The sequence below is a fragment of the Mustelus asterias genome, chromosome 13 (genome assembly GCF_964213995.1).
Source record: "Mustelus asterias chromosome 13, sMusAst1.hap1.1, whole genome shotgun sequence".
NCBI lineage: Eukaryota > Metazoa > Chordata > Chondrichthyes > Carcharhiniformes > Triakidae > Mustelus > Mustelus asterias.
Window position 1 is genome coordinate 53,021,737 of NC_135813.1, and position 25,470 is coordinate 53,047,206.

A 25,470-nucleotide genomic window follows, 5' to 3' on the forward strand; every position below is an offset into this window, starting at 1 on the left:
CAAAGGTTGGTGGAATTGCGGATAGCAATAAGGACCATCGGAGGATACAGCAGGATATATTTCAGTTGGAGACTTGGGCGGAGAGATGGCAGATGGAGTTTAGTCAGGACAAATGTGAGGTAATGCATTTTGGAAGGTCTAATATAGATGGGAAATATACAGTAAATGGCAGAACCTGATGAGTATTGATAGGCAAAGGGATTTCTGTGTACAGGTACACAAGTCACTGTGGCAACGCAGGTGGAGAAGATAGTCAAGAAGGCATACAGCATGCTTGCCTTCATCGGCCAGGGCATTGAGTTTAAAAATTGGCAAGTCATGTTGCAGCTTTAGAGAACCTTGTTTGGGCCGGCTTTGAAATATAGTGTTCAATTCTGGCCGCCACACTACCAGAAGGATGTGGAGGCTTTGGAGAGGGTACAGAAAAGATTTACCAAGATGTTGCCTGGTATGGAAGGCATTAGCTATGAGGAGAGTTTGAAGAACTCTGTTCATTCTCGCTGGAACAACGGAGGTTGAGGGGTGACCTGATAGAAGTCTACAAGACTATGAAGGGATTGGACAGAATGGATAGTCAGAAGCTTTTTCCCAGGGTGGAAGAGTCAATTACTAGGGGGTGTAGGTTTGAGGTGTGAGGGGCAAGGTTTGAGGAGATGTACGAGGCAAGTCTTTTACGCAGAGGGTGGTGAATGCCTGGAACACGTTGCTGGGGGAGGCAGTGGAAGCAGATACGATAATGACTTTTATGGGGCGTCTGGACAAATACATGAATAGGATGGGAATAGACAGATATTGTCCCCGAAGGGTAGGGGGTTTTAGTTCAGATGGGCAGCATGGTCGGTGCAGACTTGGAGGGCCAAAGGGCCTGTTCCTGTGCTGTAATTTTCGTTGTTCTTTATTCTATTACAGCTCCCACTTTCCCCACTACTCGTTCCATTGCTCCATGAATTGAAACCTATTTCTCCTGCGCTAAATTTGAACCACATATTTAACTCTTGAATCTGATTTAACCAATGCCAACTTGCTCGTGGCTCTGGTAATAGAATTATAGAATCTCTACAGTGCAGAAGTAGGCCATTCTACCCATCGAGCCTGCACCGACAACGATCCCCGTAACCCCAGGTATTTACCCAATTAATCCCCCTAACCTACACATTTGGGGACACTAAGGGGCAATTTAGCATGACCAATCCACCTAACCTGCACATCTTTGGACTGTGGGAGGAAACCGGAGCATCCGGAGGAAACCCAGGCAGACACAGGGAGAACGTGCAAACTCCACACAGACAGTCACCTAAGGCCGGGAATCGAACCCGGGTCCCTGGCGCTGACGCAGCAGTGCTAACCACTATGCCACCGTGCCGCCCCTAATCCAAACGTTATTATCTTTGAGATTCTGTTTTTTAAATTTAACCCCTAACTCTTCATATTCCTTCAGTAGAACCTCTTTCTAAGTCCTACCTATATCATTGATACCAACATGGATCATGACCACTGGATCCTCCCTCTCCCATGGCAAGTTCCTTTCCAGCTTTCAGCAGATGTGCCAAGTCCTGGCCTCGGGCAGAAAGCAGAGCTTTTGGCCTCTGACTATACTATCCCCTATTATTGCTATGTTCCTGTTAACTCCTCCCATTTGATGGTCAGTTTGCTCATCCGTACCTTATTCCTCACGTTCATCCATGTAGGCTGCAAGCATCTCAAAACTGTTGGCCAGTTGCAAGGGCTGAGATTTCTTGACTTCTTCCTTCTCAATCCTCATACCTGCCTTATTTGTAGTCACCCCTTCCTGTCCCTGACCGCTGACCATATCAGAAGATCCTATCCTCGAGTGTGACTGGCTGCTGGAACAAAGTGTCCATGTAACTTCTCCCTCCCTGATGCATCACAGTGTCTTCAGCTCAGTGGCTCTGAGCTAAAGTTCCTCAAGCTATGGACACTTATTTATAGATGTGCTCTGGATCATTCCAGGAGCATTCTTCAGTTGCAACAATGTGGTTGACTCTTAATTGCCCTCAGATGGGCAATAAATGCTGGGCCAACCAGCCAGCGATGCCCACATTCCATGAGCGAGTAAAAAGAACTTCACCTGACCTGTTATCTTTATTATGTGCTAATACATTTATTATTTTAATTCATGATTAAGAAACCCTACTACACCTAGTTGGCTTTACTAGTGCTAATAAATTGTGTTGTCACTCATACAATTACTAATAAATGACATGAGTTTTTAAAGATAAACAACAAAATACTCAGCAACCAATCATCTATTTCCCTGTGACATTGCACTTCAATTTTTCTGCAAATTTAGCCAGTCAACAGACTTGAGCTCCCTAGGTCTTTTAAACTGGTCCACTGCTCTGTGTGGCTACTTATGTGGTATTCTCTGTTTCTATCCACATTGCATTTCTCCCTTTAACCCTGTGGGCTTCAAAAAGCCTATTGTGTAGTACTTTGAGCAAATGCCTTTTGAATGCCCATTTGCACACTATCAACTACACTGCCCTCATCAACCCTCTCCATTACTTCATCAAAGAACTCAATCAAACAAATCAACACTTACTTCCATTTATTAAGCGTGATTTTACAAGTGATTCATGTTGTCAAGGGTTTTGACTTGTGGGAAGAAAAAGATGGAACCTCTAAACATCAATGAAATTCTGAGTAATAGGAACTGAGTTTGACTCAGTTACTAAATTAATAGCCCTGCCACTGACGTCACTTCCCCCAGCTATTTTCAAGCTTAGAACATTCGGTAGTTAAGGGGAAATACCTTGGGGATCCAGTCTTGTACACAATGAAATCCCTGCTCCAAAAGAGATATCTCTCTGTCCACCCTGTTTTTGCAGTCACAGCATGGCTTGAACCAGTGAACATTTGGTGTGCAAGCATACACCATTCTAATCTCATTTATCACAATTCTTGAACCAAATCTTTGTACGTGGCTAACAAGGATATTGTTTCAGTGAATCTTGGAAGAATTTTGAGTGATTTTCTAGCAGTTATCTTGCTTCAGGGGATCACCAGGAATAGAGTTGTTTTTATAATGTATTTTTTTAGCAGTTTTGCTTTCATTTATTGAAACCAGATGGGAAAGGACTAGATAAACAACATTGCTGCTTTTATTGTACTGGCACCTGTTCAGCAAATCCCAGCATAACTTGGAAAATCTAGCAAACCAATCCAGTGCAGATTGATTTGCAGTCTTTCGTCTCCAGAGAAAATTAATGTGAGAATTCGTACATTATGTTCCAGGACAGTTTGACCTTTGGAGAACTATACTTAGCTTAAAACTTTAGTTACAATAGTGCATTTGCTTGCATTAGAACATGTTGGAATGTCAGAAACACATTTATTGTGAAGACTATCCCATAACTTTTGTAGCTAATTTCTGTTAAGCAGTATGCTGAAAAGAGTATCAATCTCCTTTCAGAGGTTGCTGTTTAACTACATGGCAGTATTCAAGTGGATATGGTAATTTATTTATTATTTATTAGTCACAAGTAAGGCTTACATTAACACTGCAATGAAGTTACTGTGAAATTCCCCGAGTTGCCACAGCACCTGTTCGGATCAATGAACCTAAGCAGCACGTCTTTCAGAATGTGGGAGGAAACCGGAGCATCCGGAGGAAACCCACGCAGAATTAGAGAGAACGCGCAGACTCCGCACAGACAGTGACCCAAGCCAGGAATTGAACCCGGGTCCCTGGCGCTGTGAGGCAGTAGTGCTAACCACTGTGCCACCGTGCCGCTTTCCTGCAACAGAACGGAGGACCATCTGTAAATGAAAGAGACAAAATATGATTAAAATGTCAGTTGACACTTGAACTATTGATTCAGAAAATGAGCTGTCTGCCCTATTGAGCAGTGACCAATTAAAACTGATCTTTCCTTTCATTGACCGTGTTACATGTCATGAGCATTTAGCTGGTCAGGAACCACCTTAGCAATACACAACAGATGTTACTAACTAGCCACAGGTGTGGTCGCAGTAACACTGCTTTAGCCACATGCACTAATTTTAGTACAAAAAACCTTGTACAAACAAGTTTCAGGTCAATGACATTTGTCAACTGACAGTTGACTGTTAACATTGCTTTTGTGTACTTCATATTGGATCTTTTATGTTTGGGACGGAGTGGTGGATGAGATGGAAGGACTAACCTTTCTGACTTGGGTAATTACAGGTAGCCTTTGCTTATAACCAAAATTATGGCTATACTCACAATAATTGGGTTCCACATATGTTTTGCGCCAGTTGTGTCAAGTTGTCTGAATGCATGGACATTATTTTTTGAGATGGCGTTTATTATCGTGACTGGGTTTGTTGCCAGTACAGCACCATCTTTTGGAAAATGCGCTGGGACAAACTCAGCTAACACTATCAAAATTTTATCCTTGTGGTTTCTCCTTTTCCAACAGAGCAAGAGCAGGAGCAATGATGATCTTTTGGCAGGGGCGCCTGGTGGACTGACTTTGACCAACAGTACCAAAGTTAAGAAGAACCTCTGCCCACCTGCATCAATAGGGTTGAGTTCTGCAGCATCAGGATCGACCACAAGCAGCAATCCTGATGGCAAAACAAAGAATCCTGCAGGTTTGTTCCTGCTCAGCTCCACTTTTCTGTGCACAGCCAATGGTTTTTGAAGCTTCTATTTTTAATTTGAAAATTTAAACAATTTGTTCTGTTCATATGATTGTATACATTTTATCATTAGGGAAATCCTTACCGGCATGTGGCCTTGCATTTCTCAGTGTGTTCTGACCTGTATCTGACGACAAGGTGATATGTTTCACATATATCTCACAGGTGTGATGAAATTGTGCAAATGATATATAATTTTTTTAATGTTTCAGGTAAATGTTTTAAAGTTCAGCTTTTTTCTACAGGTAGTAGTGTGTCTGGCAAGAATGCAGTTCAGATGCTGGGAGAACAAAATAATTACTCATGTCAACCTTGCAAGTGGTTATGTTAAGTAGAGGTAATGGACTTTCATTTACTTAAGTTCTCCTGGGATTTCAGATTAGCTTGACAGGGTCATATGATGTTGTGGTTTATGTGCAGTCCTGGATCTGTAGCAGAAAGAAGTAATTTTTTGCAGAAAGGGTTTGGAGTTTGGCTGTTCTGCTTGAAGTTAAAAGAATTTTGTAGGCTTCTGAAAGCTCTATATCTCTCTGAAAACTCAAAGGCTGTCTACACTCATTGTAGCAAGTATATTTGTGATTGCTAACTATATTTAAAATGGGTTTTAAGTGGAGTGAAACATCCTTTCCTCACATTTATGCCAAAATAGAAGAATTGTTAGGGTTTAGACTGGCATCCTAATATACCTTGGAGTTCTGGTCCGGGAGGCTAACACTGGCGTGTAGTGATCATGCAGTCATTCATGGCTTGGTCATACAGTGTCGAGGGACCAGTCACTCCCTAACTTGCCAAAGCATGATCCTGAATTTGAGACATGTCAGGAAGGAGTAATTCTGCAGCATTGCCCAATGCAATGCTACCTAAATCTTTTCTCACTGTGACCACATTTTAATGCTTTATAAATGACCTGCGCTGGAGGAAGGGGCGTGTGGTCTCTGTAGCTTGCGTTCCTGTCAGGTAGATTGTTTTGATGTGACTCGAGTCCTGTTTAAAACAAAAGGCTTCATGTCATGTAGTGTTCCAGTGTGTAAGATTCTGAGAAACTATGAGCGTACCCTAAAATGGAGACCCCTGTCAGCAGTATAGCTATTGTTGCACTGTTTACAGGGGGAACCTTTATACAATCAGAATTTACCTGTCATTGTGAGGGCTGATATAAAGTCAGTGAGGGAGGCAGTAAGTGTAGTGACCAGGAAGGGAGTTAGCAAGGGTCAGGGAGGGTGGCAGCGGGTTGGAGAGGGAGGCAGCAGCGGTCGGGAGGGAGGTGAAGAGTGAGGTGGGGAAGGCCACGGGCGCCAGAGAGGGGGAAGGGAGGCAGCTGGCAGAGGGACCAGGGTGCTGGTTGGAAATGGCAAGGTGTTTCTAGCATTCGTTGCAGCCTGAATTGTAAGGGTCTACTCTCTGGGGATATGCTATTTAATTTTTGTAATTATATGTGGAGCAAGAGGGCATGCATGCTCTGAGCTACACTCCTTTGTCATACCAAGCCAGAAACCTGACTGCAGAACATACCGGAAAGTTATAATTCTATTAAAGTGGCCCATTGCGCGAATTCTATGATGGTGCTCCATGGCAGCGATTCCGATTCAGACCTTGAAATCTCAGAATTTCTTCCGATGACCTACTGGGGCCGTGACCAGAAACAGACTTGCAATTTAATATATTGTGCCTAGGGCACAGGGCCCCAACCAATGGGGGAGGGGGCATGCTGGCCTGTGGCTTTGAGCACCAATCAGAGCCTGGTAGCAGCAGTCCAAGTTTTTAAAGCAGGGCCGAGGAGGTCAGATAGCCAGGCAGGCAGCTTGAACCAGCAGCAAGATCACAAGCTTATTTTGGGAGGTTCAAGCTTGAGGGCCAAGCAAGGAGGGCAGGCGGTAGCTTGCCGTTATCGAGGGGAGCAGCTGGTAGACTCTTGACCTTGACGCCAGGGCTGAGGAGGATGAGGCAGGCAACCCAAATATAAAAAAAGACAAACCAATTTCTGACCAGGGCCAGGGATCTAAGGAGCATAGATGGCCAGGCTGGCAGCCTGAGCCAACAGTGGGCTTGCCTCGGGGGATGAAGAGGAGGCGCTGGTGATCATTGAGAAGAGCAGTGGGGTGATTCAACCAGCCCAACATAGCAGAGGAGGGCTGAACAATGAGCCAATGGTGAGTTTAGGAGGTCTGACAGCTAGGCTGGCAGCCAATGAACCAGAAGAACAGCGAGGCAATTGAGTGAGCCAGGAGCAACTTGAACCCAGCCAGTGCTGAGAGAGTGTTGGGCAATCAAGGGTGAGACCAAGGCCATACCGCAGCCTGAAAAAGCTCAACAGGAAGAAGTGGACTCTGAAATGGGAATGGAATTAGCAGATACTGCTGATTCTTCTGCTGCAAAGTGAGCGCAGAAACCTTCCCTGTAGACATTGCCTTATGGCCAAAATCTGTTCCACTGGGTATGATAGAATATTTAATACTAAATAATATGGAAAATTTGAGAAGAGTTTGAGTTTGCATGGCTGAAAGCAGGTTAGAAGTCTTCATGAGTCCCATCTTTTGAGTGAAGAAAAATGAGTGAAGAGAAATGTTTTGGAAACATCTAAGTCAGTTGACTGTTATTAACGCAAATTATTCCCTGGCCTTAGTAAAGGGAAACAAGCATTCATTGACGGGTACTCGAACTGGAGAAACTTTGGAAGAGATCTTTTAGGATTAGGGGTTTAAGATTAGGGATAGCGCAGCTTTGTGTGTGGGAAGTCATGTCTGATGAAGCTCTCTGAGTTTTTTGAAGAGGTAACCAGGAGGAAGGATGAGGGTAGGGCAGTAGATGTTGTCTATATGGACTTTAGCAAGGCCTTTAACAAGGTCCTGTTTGGCAGGCTAGTCTGGAAGGTTCAGTTGCATGGGATCCTGGGAGAGCTAGCTAATTGGATTCAATATTGGATCAATAGCAGGAAGCAGAGGGTGATGGTTGAAGGTTGTTTCTCAGACTGGAGGCCTGTGACTAGTGGTGTGCCTCAGGGGCCAGTGTTGGGACTCTTGTTTTGCGTTACTTATAAAAATGATTTGGATGTGAATGTACAAGGCATAGTTAGTAAGTTTGTAGATGATTCTAAATTAGGAGGTATCGTTGATAGCGAAGAAGGTTATCAAAAATTACAGGGGGATCTTGATCAGTTAGGGAAGTGGGCCAGGGGTTGGCAAATGGGTTTCATAGAAACCCTACAGTGCAGAAAGAGGCCATTTGGCCCATCGAGTCTGCACCGACCACAATCCCACCCAGGCCCTACCCCCATATCCCTACGTCTTTACCCACTAATCCCTCTAACCTACGCATCTCAGGACACTAAGGGGCAATTTTAGCTTGGCCAATCAACCTAACCCGCACATCTTTGGACAGTGGGAGGAAACCGGAGCACCCGGAGGAAACCCACGCAGACACGAGGAGAATGTGCAAACTCCACACAGACAGTGACCCAAGCCGGGAATCGAACCCAGTTCCCTGGAGCTGTGAAGCAGCAATGCTAACCACTGTGCTACCGTGCCGCCCCTGTTTCAATACAGATAAGCTTTCGGAACCGAAAGCTAGTGGCGTTTGCTACAAATAAACCTGTTGGACTTCAACCTGGTGTTGTGAGACTTCTTACAACGCCGGCATCTCCACATCGTCTGCAGGTGCTGGGGGCACGTAGGGTTCGCACCTCCCAAATAAGGGGTTACGGCGCCCTTATGTCTGGTAAACAACCCAGTTTGACTAGAAAGTCTCTCTTGTCCTGGAGATGACCCATACCCTGTGTATTCACTGGTCTGGGTTGCAGCCTGTTTGTCTCTGTCTTTTAGGCTGCAGCCTGTCGTTTTAGTTCTTGCCCAATTGTCCCAGAGTGCTTTACAAATCGCTATTTTAGATGGCCCGTTTGGCCACAACAGTTTCTGTAACCCTGTTATAGGAAAGACATTGATAAACTGGAAAGAATGCAAAGAGGATTTTTGAGGATGTTGCCTGAATTAAAGAGAGAAGTTAGGACTTTATTCCTTGGAACCAAGGAGAATGAGGGTTGACCATATTGTGGTGTATAAAATCACGAGGGACATAGATAGGATGAACGCGCATAGTCATTTTCCCAGGGAAGGGGAATTGAAAACTCGAGGGCATAGATTTAAGGTGAGAGGGGAAAGATTTAAAAGGGACCTGAGGGGAAACTTCTTCAGGCAGGGAGTGGTGTGTGTCTGGAATGAGCTGCTGGAGAAAGTGGTTGAGGCAACATTTAAAAAGCATTTGGATAAGTACATGGATGGGAAAGGATTAGAGGGATAGGGACCAAACGTGGGCAATAGCTGGGAGGGCATGGACTGGTTTCCTGAAGTTTTTTTAAAGTTTATGTATTAGTGTCACAAATAGGCTTACGTTAACACTGCACTGAAGTTACTGAGAAAATCCCCTAGTCGCACACTCCGGCACCTGTTCAGGTACACTGAGGGAGAATTTAGCATGGCCATTGCACCGAATCAGCATGTCTTGTGGACTGTGGGAGGAAACCCAGGCAGCCACGGGAGAGAATGTGCAGACTCTGCGCAGTGAGCCAAGCTGGGAATTGAACCCAAGTCCCTGGCGCTGTGAGGTCACTCTGCCACCATGCCGCCCTAGGGCCTGTCTCCATGCTGTATTGCTCTATAACTCATATGGCTCTACTTTGCTGATCATGAAACTTCAAAAAGACATTTTTTTGATTTGTCACGTACTGGGATACAGTGAAAAGTATTGTTTCTTGTGCTATACAGAGAAAACATACCGTTCATAGAGTATGTAGGGGAGAAGGAAAGGAGAGGATGCAGAAGTAGTGTTACAGTCATAGCTTAGGATGTCGAGAAAGTTCAACTTAACATATGGTAGGACCATTTAAAAGTCTGATGGCAGCAGGGAAGAAGCTGTTTTTGAGTCGGTTGGTATGTAATCTCAAACTTCTGTATCTTTCTCCTGGTGGAAGAAGGTGGAAGAGAGAATGTCCAGGGTGCATGGGGTCCTTGATTATGCTGGCTGCTTTCCAGAGGCAGCAGGAAGTGTAGACAATCAATGGATGCAAAGCTGGTTTGCGTGATGAAGCTGTGTGTGCGTTCATTGAAAAATGTAAATTATCTGGAAGAATTGATTCTGCATTATCAGCTCAGTTTGAAGAGGAGTGTTCTTATTGGAGGAGAATGCTGAGATGTGTTGTTGCCACAATCAAGCTGCTGTCTTGTTTGGAACTATGGCTAAGAGGTTAGGATGAGTCATCAGTGTCAACTCAGAAGTAACGTTTTTTAGCCTGTCTTGAACATCTCAGTGAATTTGACGAGTTTCTTAAAGAGCATTTGGAAAATCAGGAAAGACCAACATTTTAATGCACAGAACTTAAGATGACTTCATCACTGTAATTGCCGAGCAGCTCAGAAACCAATTCATTAATGAAGTTAAAAATGCCAAATACTATTCCATAATAGTTGATTCAACAGCAAATGTGAGTCATGTGGACCAATTAACATTAATTTTAAGGTAGCGACCAGCGATGATGCAGTTGTAGAGCGATTTCTGATTTGTCTCGCTACAATCCCACACTTCTGAGTGTCTGGAGACAATGGTTTTGGAAATCTTTGTATATTTAAGTTTGGACATCAAACAATTGTCATGGGCAGAGCTTCGATCATGCCACAATTATGGCAGGAAAATATTTAGGCCTATAAGCAAGCCTGAACAATACAAGCCCCTGTGCAATATTCATCCCATGTTCTGGTCACTCCTTTAACTTAATCTGCAAAGCACCAGCAGAATCTTCTGAGGGAACCGTAAATTTTCTTGAATTTGTTCAAAACTTGCATGCCTTCTATTCAGTTTCCACAGAAAATGAGCTTTGTTGATATAAAGGAAAGCCAGGATTCTTTGGGAGGCTTTGGGATTCTTTGGGAGGCAAGGGAAGAGATTGCAGAGCCTTTGGCTTTGATCTTTGGGTCCTCACTGTCCACGGGGATGGTGCCAGAGGACTGGAGAGTGGCGAATGTTGTTCCTCTGTTTAAGAAAGGGAATAGAAATGACCCTGGTAATTATAGACCGGTTAGTCTTACTTCGGTGGTTGGTAAATTGATGGAAAAGGACCTTAGGGATGGGATTTACGACCATTTAGAAAGATGCGGATTAATCCAGGATAGTCAGCACGGATTCGTGAAGGGCAAGTCGTGCCTCACAAATTTGATAGAATTTTTTGAGGAGGTAACTAAGTGTGTTGATGAAGGTAGGGCAGTTGATGTCATATACATGGATTTTAGTAAGGCGTTTGATAAGATCCCCCATGGCCGGCTTATGATGAAAGTAAGGAGGTGTGGGATAAAGGGAAAGTTGGCCGATTGGATAGGTAACTGGCTATCTGATCGAAGACAGAGGGTGGTGGTGGATGGAAAATTTTCGGACTGGAGGCAGGTTGCTAGCGGAGTGCCACAGGGATCAGTGCTTGGTCCTCTGCTCTTTGTGATTTTTATTAATGACTTAGAGGAGGGGGCTGAAGGGTGGATCAGTAAATTTGCTGATGACACCAAGATTGGTGGAGTAGTGGATGAGGTGGAGGGCTGTTGTAGGCTGCAAAGAGACATAGATAGGATGCAAAGCTGGGCTGAAAAATGGCAAATGGAGTTTAACCCTGATAAATGTGAGGTGATTCATTTTGGTAGGACTAATTTAAATGTGGATTACAGGGTCAAAGGTAGGGTTCTGAAGACTGGAGGAACAGAGAGATCTTGGGGTCCATATCCACAGATCTCTAAAGGTTGCCGCTCAAGTGGATAGAGCTGTGAAGAAGGCCTATAGTGTGTTAGCTTTTATTAACAGGGGGTTGGAGTTTAAGAGCCGTGGGGTTATGCTGCAACTGTACAGGACCTTGGTGAGACCACATTTGGAATATTGTGTGCAGTTCTGGTCACCTCACTATAAGAAGGATGTGGAAGCGCTGGAAAGAGTGCAGAGGAGATTTACCAGGATGCTGCCTGGTTTGGAGGGTAGGTCTTATGAGAAAAGGTTGAGGGAGCTAGGGCTGTTCTCTCTGGAGCGGATGAGGCTGAGGGGAGACTTAATAGAGGTTTATAAAATGATGAAGGGGATAGATAGAGTGAACGTTCAAAGACTATTTCCTCGGGTGAATGGAGCTATTACAAGGGGGCATAACTATAGGGTTCATGGTGGGAGATATAGGAAGGATATCAGAGGTAGGTCCTTTACGCAGAGAGTGGTTGGGGTGTGGAATGGACTGCCTGCAGTGATAGTGGAGTCAGACACTTTAGGAACATTTAAGCGGTTATTGGATAGGCACATGGAGCACACCAGGATGATAGGGAGTGGGATAGCTTGATCTTGGTTTCAGATAAAGCCTGGCACAACATCATGGGCCGAAGGGCCTGTTCTGTGCTGTACTGTTCTATGTTCTTATCAGACATAGCCACATCAAATTCAGAAAAACCATGTGTCAAAGCGGAAGGAAAATCTTTAGCAGGGAAGTTTGAAAAGTACGATATTGCTATTTTTACTCTATTGTTGAGCCGCTAACTTCAAAGAATTAATGCTGTCAGCAAATTATTGATACAACTTTATTGAATGCTGTACAATTATTAGCGCCAGTTAAAAATTTTGTCATGGAAGTTTGAGATGACTATAGCTTGGTGGAAGGAGAGGCACTAACATTAACAAAGAATACAGGTCTCTCTGATGATGAGAAGCGTACAAGTAATTTTTTGGTGAAACTAGAAACAATGAAGTCACCATAAGAGGAAAATAAAAGATCATCGTTGAAGCTGTCAGTGTTATTCGTGACACAATAATGTTGCAATTGCAGAGTAGAAGTGAATCTCTGAAGAAAACTGTTGATTTATTTACGTGCTCTTTGACAGACGTTTAGATGAGAATACTAAATGCCGCTGCAGTACAAAATTAATTGAGCTCGAGAGGGCACAGACACAAATCTTTCTGAAGATGATAGAAACATGGAAAAACTACAGCACAAACAGGCCCTTCGGCCCACAAGTTGTGCCGAACATATCCCTACCTTCTAGACCTACCTATAACCCTCCATCCTATTAAGCTCCATGTACTCATCCAGGAGTCTCTTAAAAGACCCTATTGAGTTTGCCTCCACCACCACTGATGGCAGCCGATTCCACTCGCCCACCACCCTCTGTGTGAAAAACTTACCCCTAACATCTCCCCTGTACCTACCCCCCAGCACCCTAAACCTGTGTCCTCTCGTAGCAGACATTTCCACCCTGGGAAAAAGCCTCTGAGAATCCACCCGATCTATGCCTCTCAACATCTTATACACCTCTATTAGGTCTCCTCTCATCCTTCGTCTCTCCAAGGAGAAAAGAAATCATAGAAATCATAGAAACCCTACAGTGCAGAAGGAGGCCATTCGGCCCATCGAGTCTGCACCGACCACAATCCCACCCTACCCCCACATATTTACCTGCTAATCCCTCTAATCTACGCATTTTAGGATTCTAAGGGGCAATTTTTAACCGGGCCAATCAACCTAACCCGCACATCTTTGGACTGTGGGAGGAAACTGGAGCACCCGGAGGAAACCCACGCAGACACGAGGAGAATGTGCAAACTCCACACAGACAGTGACCCGAGCCGGGAATCGAACCCGGGACCCTGGAGCTGTGAAGCAGCAGTACTAACCACTGCGCTACCGTGCCGCAAATGATGTGAAACAATTTCATTCCTTGATAATGATGAGATCTGTGCTTTAAGATCAACAGCTGATTTGTGCCGACTTGTATGTGATGGTCTACAGGCAACCTTTCCAAATGTGGAAACCATTCTAAAAATGCGTTTTAAGTTTATTAGAGTCAGAAGAAGGCTTATATTAACACTGCAATGAAGTTGCTGTGAAAATCCCCTAGTCGCCACACTCTGACGCCTGTTTGGACACACTGAGGGAGAATTTAGCACGGCCAATGCATCTAACCAGTACGCCTTTTGGACTATGGGAGGAAACCAGAGCATCCGGAGGAAACCCACGCAGACACGTGCAAACGGGGAGAACGTGCAAACTCCACACAGACAGTGATCCAAGCCGGGAACCGAATATGGGTCCCTGCTGATGTGAGGCAGCAGTGCTAGCCACTGTGCCGCCCCATATTTCTAACAATACCTGTCACAAATGCTCCCGGTGAACATTCTTGTTCTCTATTGAAGAGTGAAATATTATTTGGGAAGTATGATGGAACATTGGACAAGTTCAGCAATACTGACAATTGAAAATGCATCCTTACAAGATTTTGTATACCATGATGTCATTGATGACGAAAAAGTGCAGAAGAAAAGCTATATAAATTGCCATGCCAACAATGGATGAAGGAAGAAAATCTTGAAAATCTGTCTATCTTCCATATTATTTTGTTTAAATTCTGAAGAAATTTTAGCTCTTCCAAGACCAGATGTCAAACAAACAGTTTAACAACACCAAGGCCGTGTAGGAGTTGAATGATGGTGGCAGAGTATCGATCGGTCCCCCTGCACTGTCTCTGCATGCCTCCATCAAGTCAATGAGACACTTGTCAAGGTGGAATCTCTTCTTCAAAGGTTTTTTGGGATACAAATACTGTAAATGCACCCTTGTGCCATCGAAACCCCAACCATGTTATTGTTAATAAGATGTCTTAAAAACCCACCCAGTGTGCCTCTGTGGAGTTTTTAACTGATGTTTTGGGTATAACATTTAGTTGACAAAAGATCAATTTCTTCCCGTTGATAACATTGTAATGTTACCTCAAACTAATCACCAGTTGTTGACATCACAACTAAAGGCAGATCTGTAGCAAGACCGAATTACTTGGGGGAAAGAAACACTTTATGGTTGTTAGGTGCATGCAGTTTAAACGTTTTGTAAGTATTGCAACAAATATCCCAGTTGCTGTTCAAATTTCCCAATTTAACTTGTTAAAACATTGAAAGATTTCAAGTCAGAATGTTTTTGTGTTTGTCTATGGAGTGTGCTGTCACTGACAAGCATTTGTTACCTATTTCTAATTGCTCTTGAGACAGCTAGGGAGGAGGAATTGTGAGGCTGTGACACAGTTCATTGCTTCAGATGGAACACCAATTATAAAAGCCAAGTAAAATTGATGATGAGAGTCAAACCTTGGGATTATATCACAGCCTTGAACCTTCTCCTGCTATCATTAGTAATTTAATAACATTCCAGTAACTTGTAAACGGAGCTGTGCTGATGCTTATTCAAGGGATTGGGATACTGATTGGGGCCTTTGGAAGCACTTTGGAGCTCGGAGTTTGGCAGGGCTAGAGATGAAAACTGGGCTTGGGTGAGAGAGGAGATGAATGAAGAATAGGGTGGGCATGGAGCACTGTGTTTCAGAACCAAGCAGAATAGCCACTAAAGGATAAATATAAGCTTTATTGTGGGTAAATAGTTGGTTTAATTGGTGACTGAATGATGACCTTGGGGAATTACATATCTGGACTTTGCATCATGTGGAGTGAGATGTTATGGAAACATTCTTGCTACTCAACAGAAGGAAAAATAAAAAGGGAATATCCCCTACAAAACATTTCAACTGCACGCACATAACAACCAATTTTTTCACCCACTTTACAGAGTATTCTAATGGAGGTGCAGGATCTTTCTTTTCATATTTAAATTAATCCAGTGTTAATTTTAGACAGCTGTTCGGGACACCTACAAACAGTGAAGACCAACATGGTGGCCTTCACTCCATTTAGATAATTTGCTTGTTTACCAAAATGAAGAATCTCACACTTATTCACGTTAAACTCCACCTGCCAGATTTTGACCCCATCATTTAACCTATCCATATCCATTTGCGAATTTCTTATTTCATTTTCGCAACTTACTATCCCACATTTGACATCTGCAAATCTGATTATGGTACCTACTATCTCTACATCTAAGTCTAGATCAGTGGTTCCCAAACTTTTTTCACTGGGCCGCACTTTCGGAATAAAAATTTGCTCGCCCCACACCAAATTTTTTATTGATAAGAAATACATGCAAAAACAAAAAAAAACAACTCCTAGCAGTGCTTGATTCATAACACAGAACACAACTACTTTATAATATGATCATGGGACATCCAGAAAATATAAAACAATGCAGCTACATAAAAACATGATTCATTCCCAAAATATACTTATAGACGAGCCTCTTACATATGTAACCTTAAGTAAGTTTACAAACTCAACGAGAGGTGTGAGCTTGTTTTAGATACATAGAAACATAGAAAACTACAGCACAAAACAGGCCCTTCGGCCCCACAAGTTGTGCCAAACATATCCCTACCTTTTAGGCCTACCTATAACCCTCCATCCTATTAAGCTCCATGTACTCATCCAGGAGTCTCTTAAAAGACCCTATTGAGTTTGCCTCCACCACCACTGACGGCAGCCGATTCCACTCGCCCACCACCCTCTGTGTGAAAAACTTACCCCTAACATTTCCCCTGTACCTACCCCCCAGCACCTTAAACCTGTGTCCTCTCGTAGCAGCCATTTCCACCCTGGGAAAAAGCCTCTCATTTATATTAGGTCTAATTTGAGACAAACAAACTCTCATCTCCTCATCATCACAAAGAAGCCTTTCTCTTTTCTGGTCTTTGATATTTGTCAGAGCTGAAAATCCCTGTTCACAACAATATGTTGTGGAGAACTGTAGAAGAATAGCTAATGCTCTCGAAGAGATGCGTGGATACTGTTTCTGGTTGTATGTCCAAAAGGAGTCCAGTGGCATACTCCCGTGTTTCTTTTTCAAGGTGCGATCACTCGAAATGCAGGCCATTTCCTCCTCCTCATCCAGTGTCAGACCTGAACAGCTGGAATTCGCAAAGGGGTCTCTAACCCAGTCGAATTTTTCTGTAGACAACGATGGGAAGTAATGATCAATCTTTTCTACCAGTGTTGCAAGAGTTCCTGTATGAGGCCGTACAACTCATTGCTCGTTTTAAAACTTTTTGCCAGTGGGAACATTTCGAGGTTATGTTGCATCGCTCTTCCAAGCCAGAGCTGAAGCTTTTTTTTTGAATGCAGTTAGTTTGTCTGTTGTTGTGAGGATATTGTCATCGCGGCCTTGCATACTGGCATTGAGCACATTCAACTGGGAAAAGATATCGGCCAAATATGCCAGCTTTGCACACCAGTCATTGTCATCCAGTTGGTGGTACAATGGGTTCCCTTCTTGTTCCAAAAATTCTCTTAATTCGTTCTTCAGTTCCAACACCCGATTTAAAACTTTTCTGTGGGGCATCCAGTGAACCTCCAAGTGCAGAGTTGAGCAAATAACCGGGCCTTTAGTGGTTTTGCTTTGATGAAGTTCACAATGCGCACAGTCTGATCTAGAACCAACTTCAAATCAGCTACAAGGGTCTTGGTGATTAATGCCTCTCTGTGTAAAAAACAGTGAGTTGATATTACATCTGGATTTTTCTGTTTGAGTGCCGCCAAGCCTCTCACATTCCCTATCATACATGGCGCTCCATCCATACAAATTCCAATACAAGAATCCCATGAAATCTCAACTTTTTCCAAATACTCAGACAAGGTTTGGAAAATATCTTGTCCTCTGGTATGTTTTTCAAATTCCTTGCAAAATAGAAACTGTGTGATTATTTCATCATTGTGAATGAATCTGATATAGCCAAGCAACTGTGCTTTTCCACTAATGTCGGTCAATTCATCAACTTGAATGGCAAATTTAGAATTCTTCATACTTTCGGAAACACGCTTCTCAATATTAGCTGACATATCAACTATTCTTCTGCGAATTGTATTATCAGACAAAGGAACTTCCATAACTTCTCGCTCAGCATCATCACCAAACAAAGTTTTCACAATCAAGCTGCAGGCAGGCTGAATCAATTGTTCAGCTATTGTCTGTGGTTTTGTCTGTTGAGCAATCAATTCAGCCACTTGGTAAGATACAATCTGCATCTTATCTGAGACTGTCATTCGTTTTTCGAAATATGATCGTTGGCATTTCTGCTGTTCCAAAAACCTTTCAAAATATTGAACATCCTTGTTTGCCAGATTTCCATGTTTTGACAACAGATGTCTGTTCATCTTGCTTGGGACCATATTGGAATTGGAAATCTTCTCACCACAGATCAAACACATAGGCCGAGGTACGTTTTCATCTCCAGTCCATGTGAAACTGAGATTCAGATAGCTATCCATATATCGTCGACAAACTTTCTTTTTTTGGAGTTTGTTTGGGCCTGCTACTGGTGTAGAATTAAACGATTCCTCTTCAGCACTCTGTCGAACAGCGATTCTGGATCACAACGTGGACTCGGATCGTCCTCAGCATCACTTGATGCTCTTGCTTTCACTTTGGAAAAATATCTATCCATGTTTAAATGTTTCTTTGATTGTCCTCGAATCTTCCCGCCACACTTGCCATCCTCTCTCGCTGCACCAGTGTGGGAACCACTGGTCTAGATTGTAAATAGGTGGGGCCCGAGGATCAAACTCTGTGGTACCCCACTAGTTACATCTTGCCACCCAGAAAAATACTCATTTATCCCAATTCTCTACTTTCTGTTGGCTAGCCAATCCTCTATCCATGCTAAGATATTACATCCTACAGTGTAGTGAAAAGAAAGATTACAAGGGCTAAAAGAAAAAAGAAACATAAACAGGGAAAGAAAAGGTTAATACTCAAGGTTAGTTCACATGGGATTAGGGGTAATTTATTAGCTTGGATCGAGGATTGGGTGACATGGTGGCACAGTGGTTAGCACTGCTGCCTCACAGCTCCAGGGACCTGGGTACGATTCCTGGCTTGGGTCACTGTCTGTGTGGAGTTTGCATGTTCTCCCTGTATCTGCATCCAGGTGCTCTGGTTTCCTCGCACAGTCCAAAGATGTGCAGGTTAGGTGCATTGGCCATGCTAACTTGCCCCTTAGTGTTCCGGGATGCGTTGGTTAGCGGGTTAAATATGTGGGGTTGTGGGGATGGGGCCTAGGTAGGATTGTTGTCGGTGCAGACTCAATGGGCTGTGTGGCTGACAAGGATCTAAGATTAAGGGGGACAGACAAGAAAGTGGAGTTGAGGCAAAAATCAGACCAGTCATGGTCTTATTGAATGATAAGCAGGCTCAAGGGACCAAATGGCCTACTCCTGCCCCTGATTCTTGTGTGTTCATTCCTCATTATCATCTTTTGTATTATTTTCCCATATTTTGTCATTGGATCATGGAAAGATGCAGCAATGAGAAAGGTCATTAGGTCCCCTGTGCTATTGCTAGAACTTTAGTGCTATCTAATTAATCCTACTCCCCTGTTCTTTTACTGCAGCCCTGTATGTTTTTCCTCTTAAAGTATTTATTCATTTTTCTTTTGAATGTTAATATTGTAGAAGGGAATCTAGAGTATATGCCTATCTCTGTAGTCTCCTCCAAACCTATCATCCTCTGAGAATTTAGCATTCCTCCAACTCTGGCCACTTGTTCATCCCCAACAAGCTGCATCCCAACATTGGTGGCTGTGCCTTTGGCCATTTGAACTCTAAGCTCTGACATTTCTGCCCTAAATCTCATTGCCCCTCTCTCCTCTTTAAAGGAATGCATAAAACCTACTACTTTGATCAGGCAATGGTCACATGCTTTAGTGTCTTCTCTTTTGATTCAGTGTCAAGTTTTGCCTGATTGCGTTTGTGTGATGTGCCTTTGGATGATCTACTGTGTTAAAGACATGAGATAAAGGGAAACATGATATGATTTTTTTGATTTGCAATGGGTTTAACAGGCACCAAAAGTCTGTATCCGCTGCCATGCACCATGTACAGTTATTACCTGTACCATTCCATTTTGTCTCACAGAAGCCTACTGTTTCCCACCTATATCACTTCATAGAAATCATAGAAATCATAGAAACCCTACAGGACAGAAAGAGGCCATTCGGCCCATCGAGTCTGCACTGACCACAATCCCACCCAGGCCCTACCCCCGTATCCCTACATATTTTACCCGCTAATCCCTCTAATCTATGCATCCCAGGACACTAAGGGGCAATTTTAGCATGGCCAATCAACCTAACCCGCACATCTTTGGACTGTGGGAGGAAACCGGAGCACCCGGAGGAAACCCACGCAGACACGAGGAGAATGTGCAAACTCCACACAGACAGTGACCCAAGCCGGGAATCGAACCCAGGTCCCTGGAGCTGTGAAGCAGCAGTGCTAACCACTGTGCTCCCGTGCCACTTCAGTTTGTTAATTTTACAAAGGCTCCAGTAAGATGTGCGGTCTGCATATTCCATGTTCCTATATGGGTTGCTGTTCACTGTAACTGAGATTACAAGCTGTTTCAGGGCATGGAGTGCTGTTCACTTTAACTAACATCTCTGGAGTGACCCTGAGTGAGGAGACCTGACTCTCGAATCTCCACTTCAACAATAAAAAATAAATATCTGCTCAGGACATAATATTCTTCAATAAAATTCTAGGGGGAGTGATTTGAACAATAAGTTTGACCTTTTCCAGTCCCTCTCCGTTAAATCTCAGAATTGATAGCATGTATTTTGTTCCTCTCTGAATCCGACAATGTGTTTTCCCCATTTATCAGCACTGATGATATGTGCGATGTTTGCTGACAGGAATATTGAAAGTGGTTGTGCCTGCCATGCCACTTTGCATAAATGATTTTGCAGCTTAAATAGTGTGGTAAGTAGGGAACTGTGTTATTCTGAGAGAGCTGAACTTATTAACCCCTTGTGTGCAAATACTTAGATGAATACCATGGCTATCAGATCAGGTCAAAAGCAGGAATCCTGCAGCGAGTATCGCACCACCTGACCTCCTGGAATGCCTGCCTACCATCTACAAGGCACAAGTCAGGAGTGTGATGGAATACTCTCCACTTGCTTGGATGAGTGCAGCTCCAACAACATTCAAGAAGCTTGACACCATCCAGGACAAAGCAGCCCGCTTGATTGCTACCCCTTCCACAGATATTCACTCCCTTCATCACCAACGAACAGTGGCAGCAGTGTGTACCATGTACAAGATGCACTGCAGGAACTCACCAAGGTTCCTTAGGCAGGACCTACTTCAAACACATAACCACTACCATCTAGAAGGACCAGGGCAGCAGATACATGGGAACACCACCGCCTTGGAAGTTCCCCTCCAAGTCACATCATCCTGACTTGGAAATATATCGTCATTCCTTCACTTTCACTGGGTCAAAGTCCTGGAACTCCCTCCCTAACAGCACTGTGGGTGTACCTATACTTCAGGGACTACAGCAGTTCAAGAAGGCAGCTCACCACCGCCTTCGCAAGAGATGGACAATAAACGTTGGCCTAGCCAGCAATACCCCCATCCCGTAAACAAATTAAAAGAAGATGCAATTTTTGTGACTAAAGTACAGAGTTACTGGAGTAGGGACAATTGGTGTGTATTCGGGCTGTTCAGTCAAGAGCTACTGCAATGTCTTTTGTTCGTTTTAATTAATGATTCCTTCTAGAGAATGAATGTCCTGTAAGTAGTATGCAGAGAGGTAAGGAGCAATTTTATTCAGTATTTTGTATGACCATTTAAGCAGCCAAGTTGAAAGGTTTTACCGAATGGGTTCAGTTCATTTAGGTTATTGTGACTGGAGCACATATTGTTACTTGAAGCAAAAACTAAACTCCCATGTGAGTATGGAGCAGGCATTAACTAAACTCCCATGTGAGTATGAAGCAGGCATTCTGGGGAAGGTGGGACCTGTACAAACAGGACAGGTTGCACCTGAACCAGAGGGGCACCAATATCCTGGGAGGGAAATTTGCTACGGCTCTTCGGGGGGGTTTAAACTAATTTGTCAGGGGGATGGGAAAAGGAGCTATAGTCCAGAAGTCAGTGTTGAGTGTCGTGAGGTACTGAGGAAGATATCAAGGTCGCAGGAGTGTACCGGCAGACAGGAAGGTGGGTTGAAGTGTGTCTACTTCAATGCAAGGAGCATCCGAAATAAGGTAGGTGAACTTGGAGCGTGGATTAGTACTTCGGACTACGATGTTGTGGCCATTGTGGAGACGTGGTCAGAACAGGGACAGGAATGGTTGTTGGAAGTTCCGGGGTATAGATGTTTCAGTAAGAGTAGGGAAGGTGGTAAAAGAGGTGGAGGAGTAGCATTGTTAATCAAGGATAGTTTAACGGCTGCAGAAAGGCAGAGTTCGAGGGGGATCTACTGAGGTAATATGGGCTGAAGTTAGAAATAGGAAAGGAGCGGTCACATTGTTAGGAGTTGTCTATAGGCCCCCAAATAGTCATAGAGATGTGGAGGAAGAAATTGAAAAGCAGATTATGGATAGGTGTGGAGGTCACAGGGTAGTTGTCATGGGTGACTTTAATTTTCCAAATATTGATTGGAACCTTTATAGGCCGAGTAGTTCGGATGGGGCAGTTTTTGTGCAGTGTGTGCAGGAGGGTTTCCTGACACAATATGTGGATAGGCCGACAAAAGGTGGGGCCACATTGGATTTGGTACTGGGAAATGAACTGGCCAAGTGTTAGATTTGGTTGTGGGAGAGCAGTTTGGAGATAGCGACCACAATTCGGTGTATTTTGTTATTGCAATGGAGAGGGATAGGACCGTACGGCAGGGCAAGGTTTATAATTGGGGGAGGGGTAATTATGATGCGATTAGGCAAGAATTAGGGAGCATAAGATGGGAACAGAAACTGTCATGGAAAGGCACAAATGAAAAGTGGAGCTTGTTCAAGGAACAAATACTGCGTGTCCTTGATAGGTATGTCCCTGTTAGGCAGGGAGGAAATGGCCGAGTGAGGGAACCATGGTTCACAAAAGAGGTTGAATGTCTTGTCAAGAGGAAGAAGAAAGCGTATGTAAGGATGAGAAAACAAGGTGCAGTTGGGTCCATTGAGGGTTACAAGTTAGCAAGGAATGAGCTGAAAAAAGGGCTTAGGAGAGCTAGGAGGGGGCATGAGAAGTCCTTGGCGGGTCGGATCAAGGAAAACCCCAAGGCTTTTTACTCTTATGTGAGAAATAAAAGAATGACCAGGGTGAGGTTAGGGCCGGTCAAGGACAGTAGTGGGAACTTGTGCATGGAGTCAGAAGAGATCGGAGAGGCGATGAATGAATACGTTTCTTCAGTGTTCACCAAGGAGAGGGGCCATGTTTTTGAGGATGAGAGTGTGATATAGGCTGGAGGAGGCAGATGTTCTGAGGGAAGGTGTATCAGCAATTTTGAAAAACGTGAAGGTCGATAAGTCCCCTGGGCCAGATGAGATATATCCTAGGATTCTTTGGGAGGCAAGGGATGAGATTGCAGAGCCTTTGGCTTTGATCTTTGGGTCCTCACTGTCCACGGGGATAGTGCCAGAGGACTGGAGAGTGGTGAATGTTGTTCCTCTGTTCAAGAAAGGAAATAGGAATGACCCTGGTAATTATAGGCCGGTTAGTCTTACTTCGGTGGTCAGTAAGTTAATGGAAAAGGTCCTCCGGGATAGAATTTACGACTATTTAGAAAGATGCAGCTTAATCCGGGATAGTCAACACGGATTCGTGAAGGTCTTGCCTCACAAATTTGATTGAATTTTTTGAGGAGGTAACCAAGTGTGTCGATGAAGGTAGAGCAGTTGATGTCATATACATGGATTTTAGTAAGGCGTTTGATAAGGTCCCCCATGGTCGGCTCATGAAGAAAGTAAGGAGGTGTGGGATAGAGGGAAATTTGGCCGATTGGATAAGTAACTGGCTATCTCATAGAAGACAGAGGATGGTGGTGGATGGAAAATTTTCAGACTGGAGACCAGTTACCAGCGGTGTACCACAAGGATCAGTGCTGGGTCCTCTGCTATTTGTGATTTTTATAAATGACTTGGAGGAGGGGGCTGAAGGGTGGGTCAGTAAATTTGCTGATGACACCAAGATTGGTGGAGTAGTGGATGAGATGGAGGACTGTTGTAGGCTGCAAAGAGACATTGATAGGATGCAGAGCTGGGCCGAAAAATGGCAGATGGAGTTTAACCCTGATAAATGGGAGGTGATTCATTTTGGTAGGACAAATTTGAATGCGGATTACAGGGTCAAAGGTAGGGTTCTGAGGAATGTGGAGGAACAGGGAGATCTTGGGGTTCATATCCACAGATTTCTGAAGGTTGCCACTCAAGTGGATAGAGCTGTGAAGAAGGCCTATAGTGTGTTAGTGTTTATTAACAGGGGGTTTGAGTTTAAGCCGTGGGGTTATGCTGCAACTGTACAGGACCTTGGTGAGACCACATTTGGAATATTGTGTGCAGTTCTGGTCAACTCACTATAAGAAGGATGTGGAAGCACTGGAAAGAGTGCAAAGGAGATTTACCCGGATGCTGCCTAGTTTGGAGGGTAGGTCTTATGAGGAAAGGTTGAGGGAGCTAGGGCTTTTCTCTTTAGGCGGAGGAGGTTGAGAGGCGACTTAATAGAGGTTTATAAGATGATGAGGGGGATGGATAGAGTGGACGTTCAGAGACTATTTCCTCGGGTGGATGTAGCTGTTACTAGGGGGCATAACTATAAGGTTCGTGGTGGAAGATATAGGAGGGATGTACGAGGTAGGTTCTTTACTCCGAGAGTGGTTGGGGTATGGAATGGACTGCCTGCTGTGATAGTGGAGTCGGACACTTTAGGAACTTTCAAGTGGTTATTGGATAGGCACATGGAGCACACTAGAATGATAGGAAGTGGGATAGCTTGATCTTGGTTTTGGAAAAGGTTCGGCACAACATCGTGGGCCGAAGGGCCTGTACTGTGCTGTACTGTTCTATTAACTAAACTCCCTGATGCACTATCAATCAAGCAAAGACTGGTTTGTATGCAAGAACAAATAGGCTTTTATTAGCAAAAGACTTGGAGCACACCCATGCTGATGAACTGGTCCAGAGACTGAGGCAGGAGGTGGGCAGCAGTCACCTTTATACCTGGACCCGGGGGGGGAGGAGTCCCAGGCAGGGCCGGCAGGGGCATGTCCAGGCATGTCACACACACACAGGCAATAAGCTAACAGTGGTTTACCACATTCACCCCCTGTTTTTAAAAAAAGAGTCCGGCGGGGGTGAGGTGGGTGGAACGATATTTACAGAATTACAAATTTAGTCTCTCTGGGGGCTTGATCTGCCGCTGCGACTGCCATAGTGCCGGTTGTGGTGTCGGTTCCGGTGGCCGCGGTTTTGGTTCAGGCGTCAGGCCGTAGTCGCTCGAGTCGTCTGTAGTCCCTTCCGCTTGTCGGGTGCGTGGTGGCGGCTCCTGGGGCTCAGGCGTGCTGTATACGGGGTTGGGGATGTGGGTCGTCGTGGTCCCTGGGGCACCTGCGGGTGCCAGGCCTCGAATAGAGACTGTGTCTTCTCGCCCGTCGCGGTACACCACATAGGCATATTGGGGGTTGGCGTGGAGGTGTTGGACCCTTTCGACCAGGGGGTCCGACTTATGGGTCCTCACGTGCTTCCGGAGCAGGACAGGGCCTGGGGACGTCAGCCACGACGGTAGTGAGGTCCCCGAGGAGGACTTTCTGGGGAAAACAAACATTCTTTCGTGAGGGGTAGCATTGGTAGCTGTGCAAAGGAGTGATCTAATCGAGTGTAGTGCATCAGGGAGAACCTCTTGCCAGTGGGTGACTGGAAGATCTTTAGATCTCAGAGCCAGTAAAACGGCCTTCCAGACTGTCGCGTTCTCCCTCTCTACCTGTCCGTTCCCCCTGGGGTTGTAGCTGGTGGTCCTACTCGAGGCTATGCCTTTGGAGAGCAGGTACTGTCGCAGCTCATCACTCATAAAGGAGGATCCCCGGTCGCTATGGATATAGCTAGGGAAACCGAACAG

General features: G+C 44.4%; 1 protein-coding gene across 6 annotated transcripts in view; it reads left to right on the forward strand.

The window, feature by feature from the left end:
- Window positions 1-25,470, forward strand: part of specc1la (sperm antigen with calponin homology and coiled-coil domains 1-like a) — a 364,982-nt gene that overhangs the window by 126,211 nt on the left and 213,301 nt on the right. For all 6 annotated transcript variants that reach the window (XM_078226760.1, XM_078226763.1, XM_078226764.1 and 3 more), the window contains exon 3: window positions 4,425-4,599. In XM_078226760.1, the coding sequence (XP_078082886.1) occupies window positions 4,425-4,599 (175 nt within the window). The remainder of the gene's footprint in view (window positions 1-4,424; window positions 4,600-25,470) is intronic.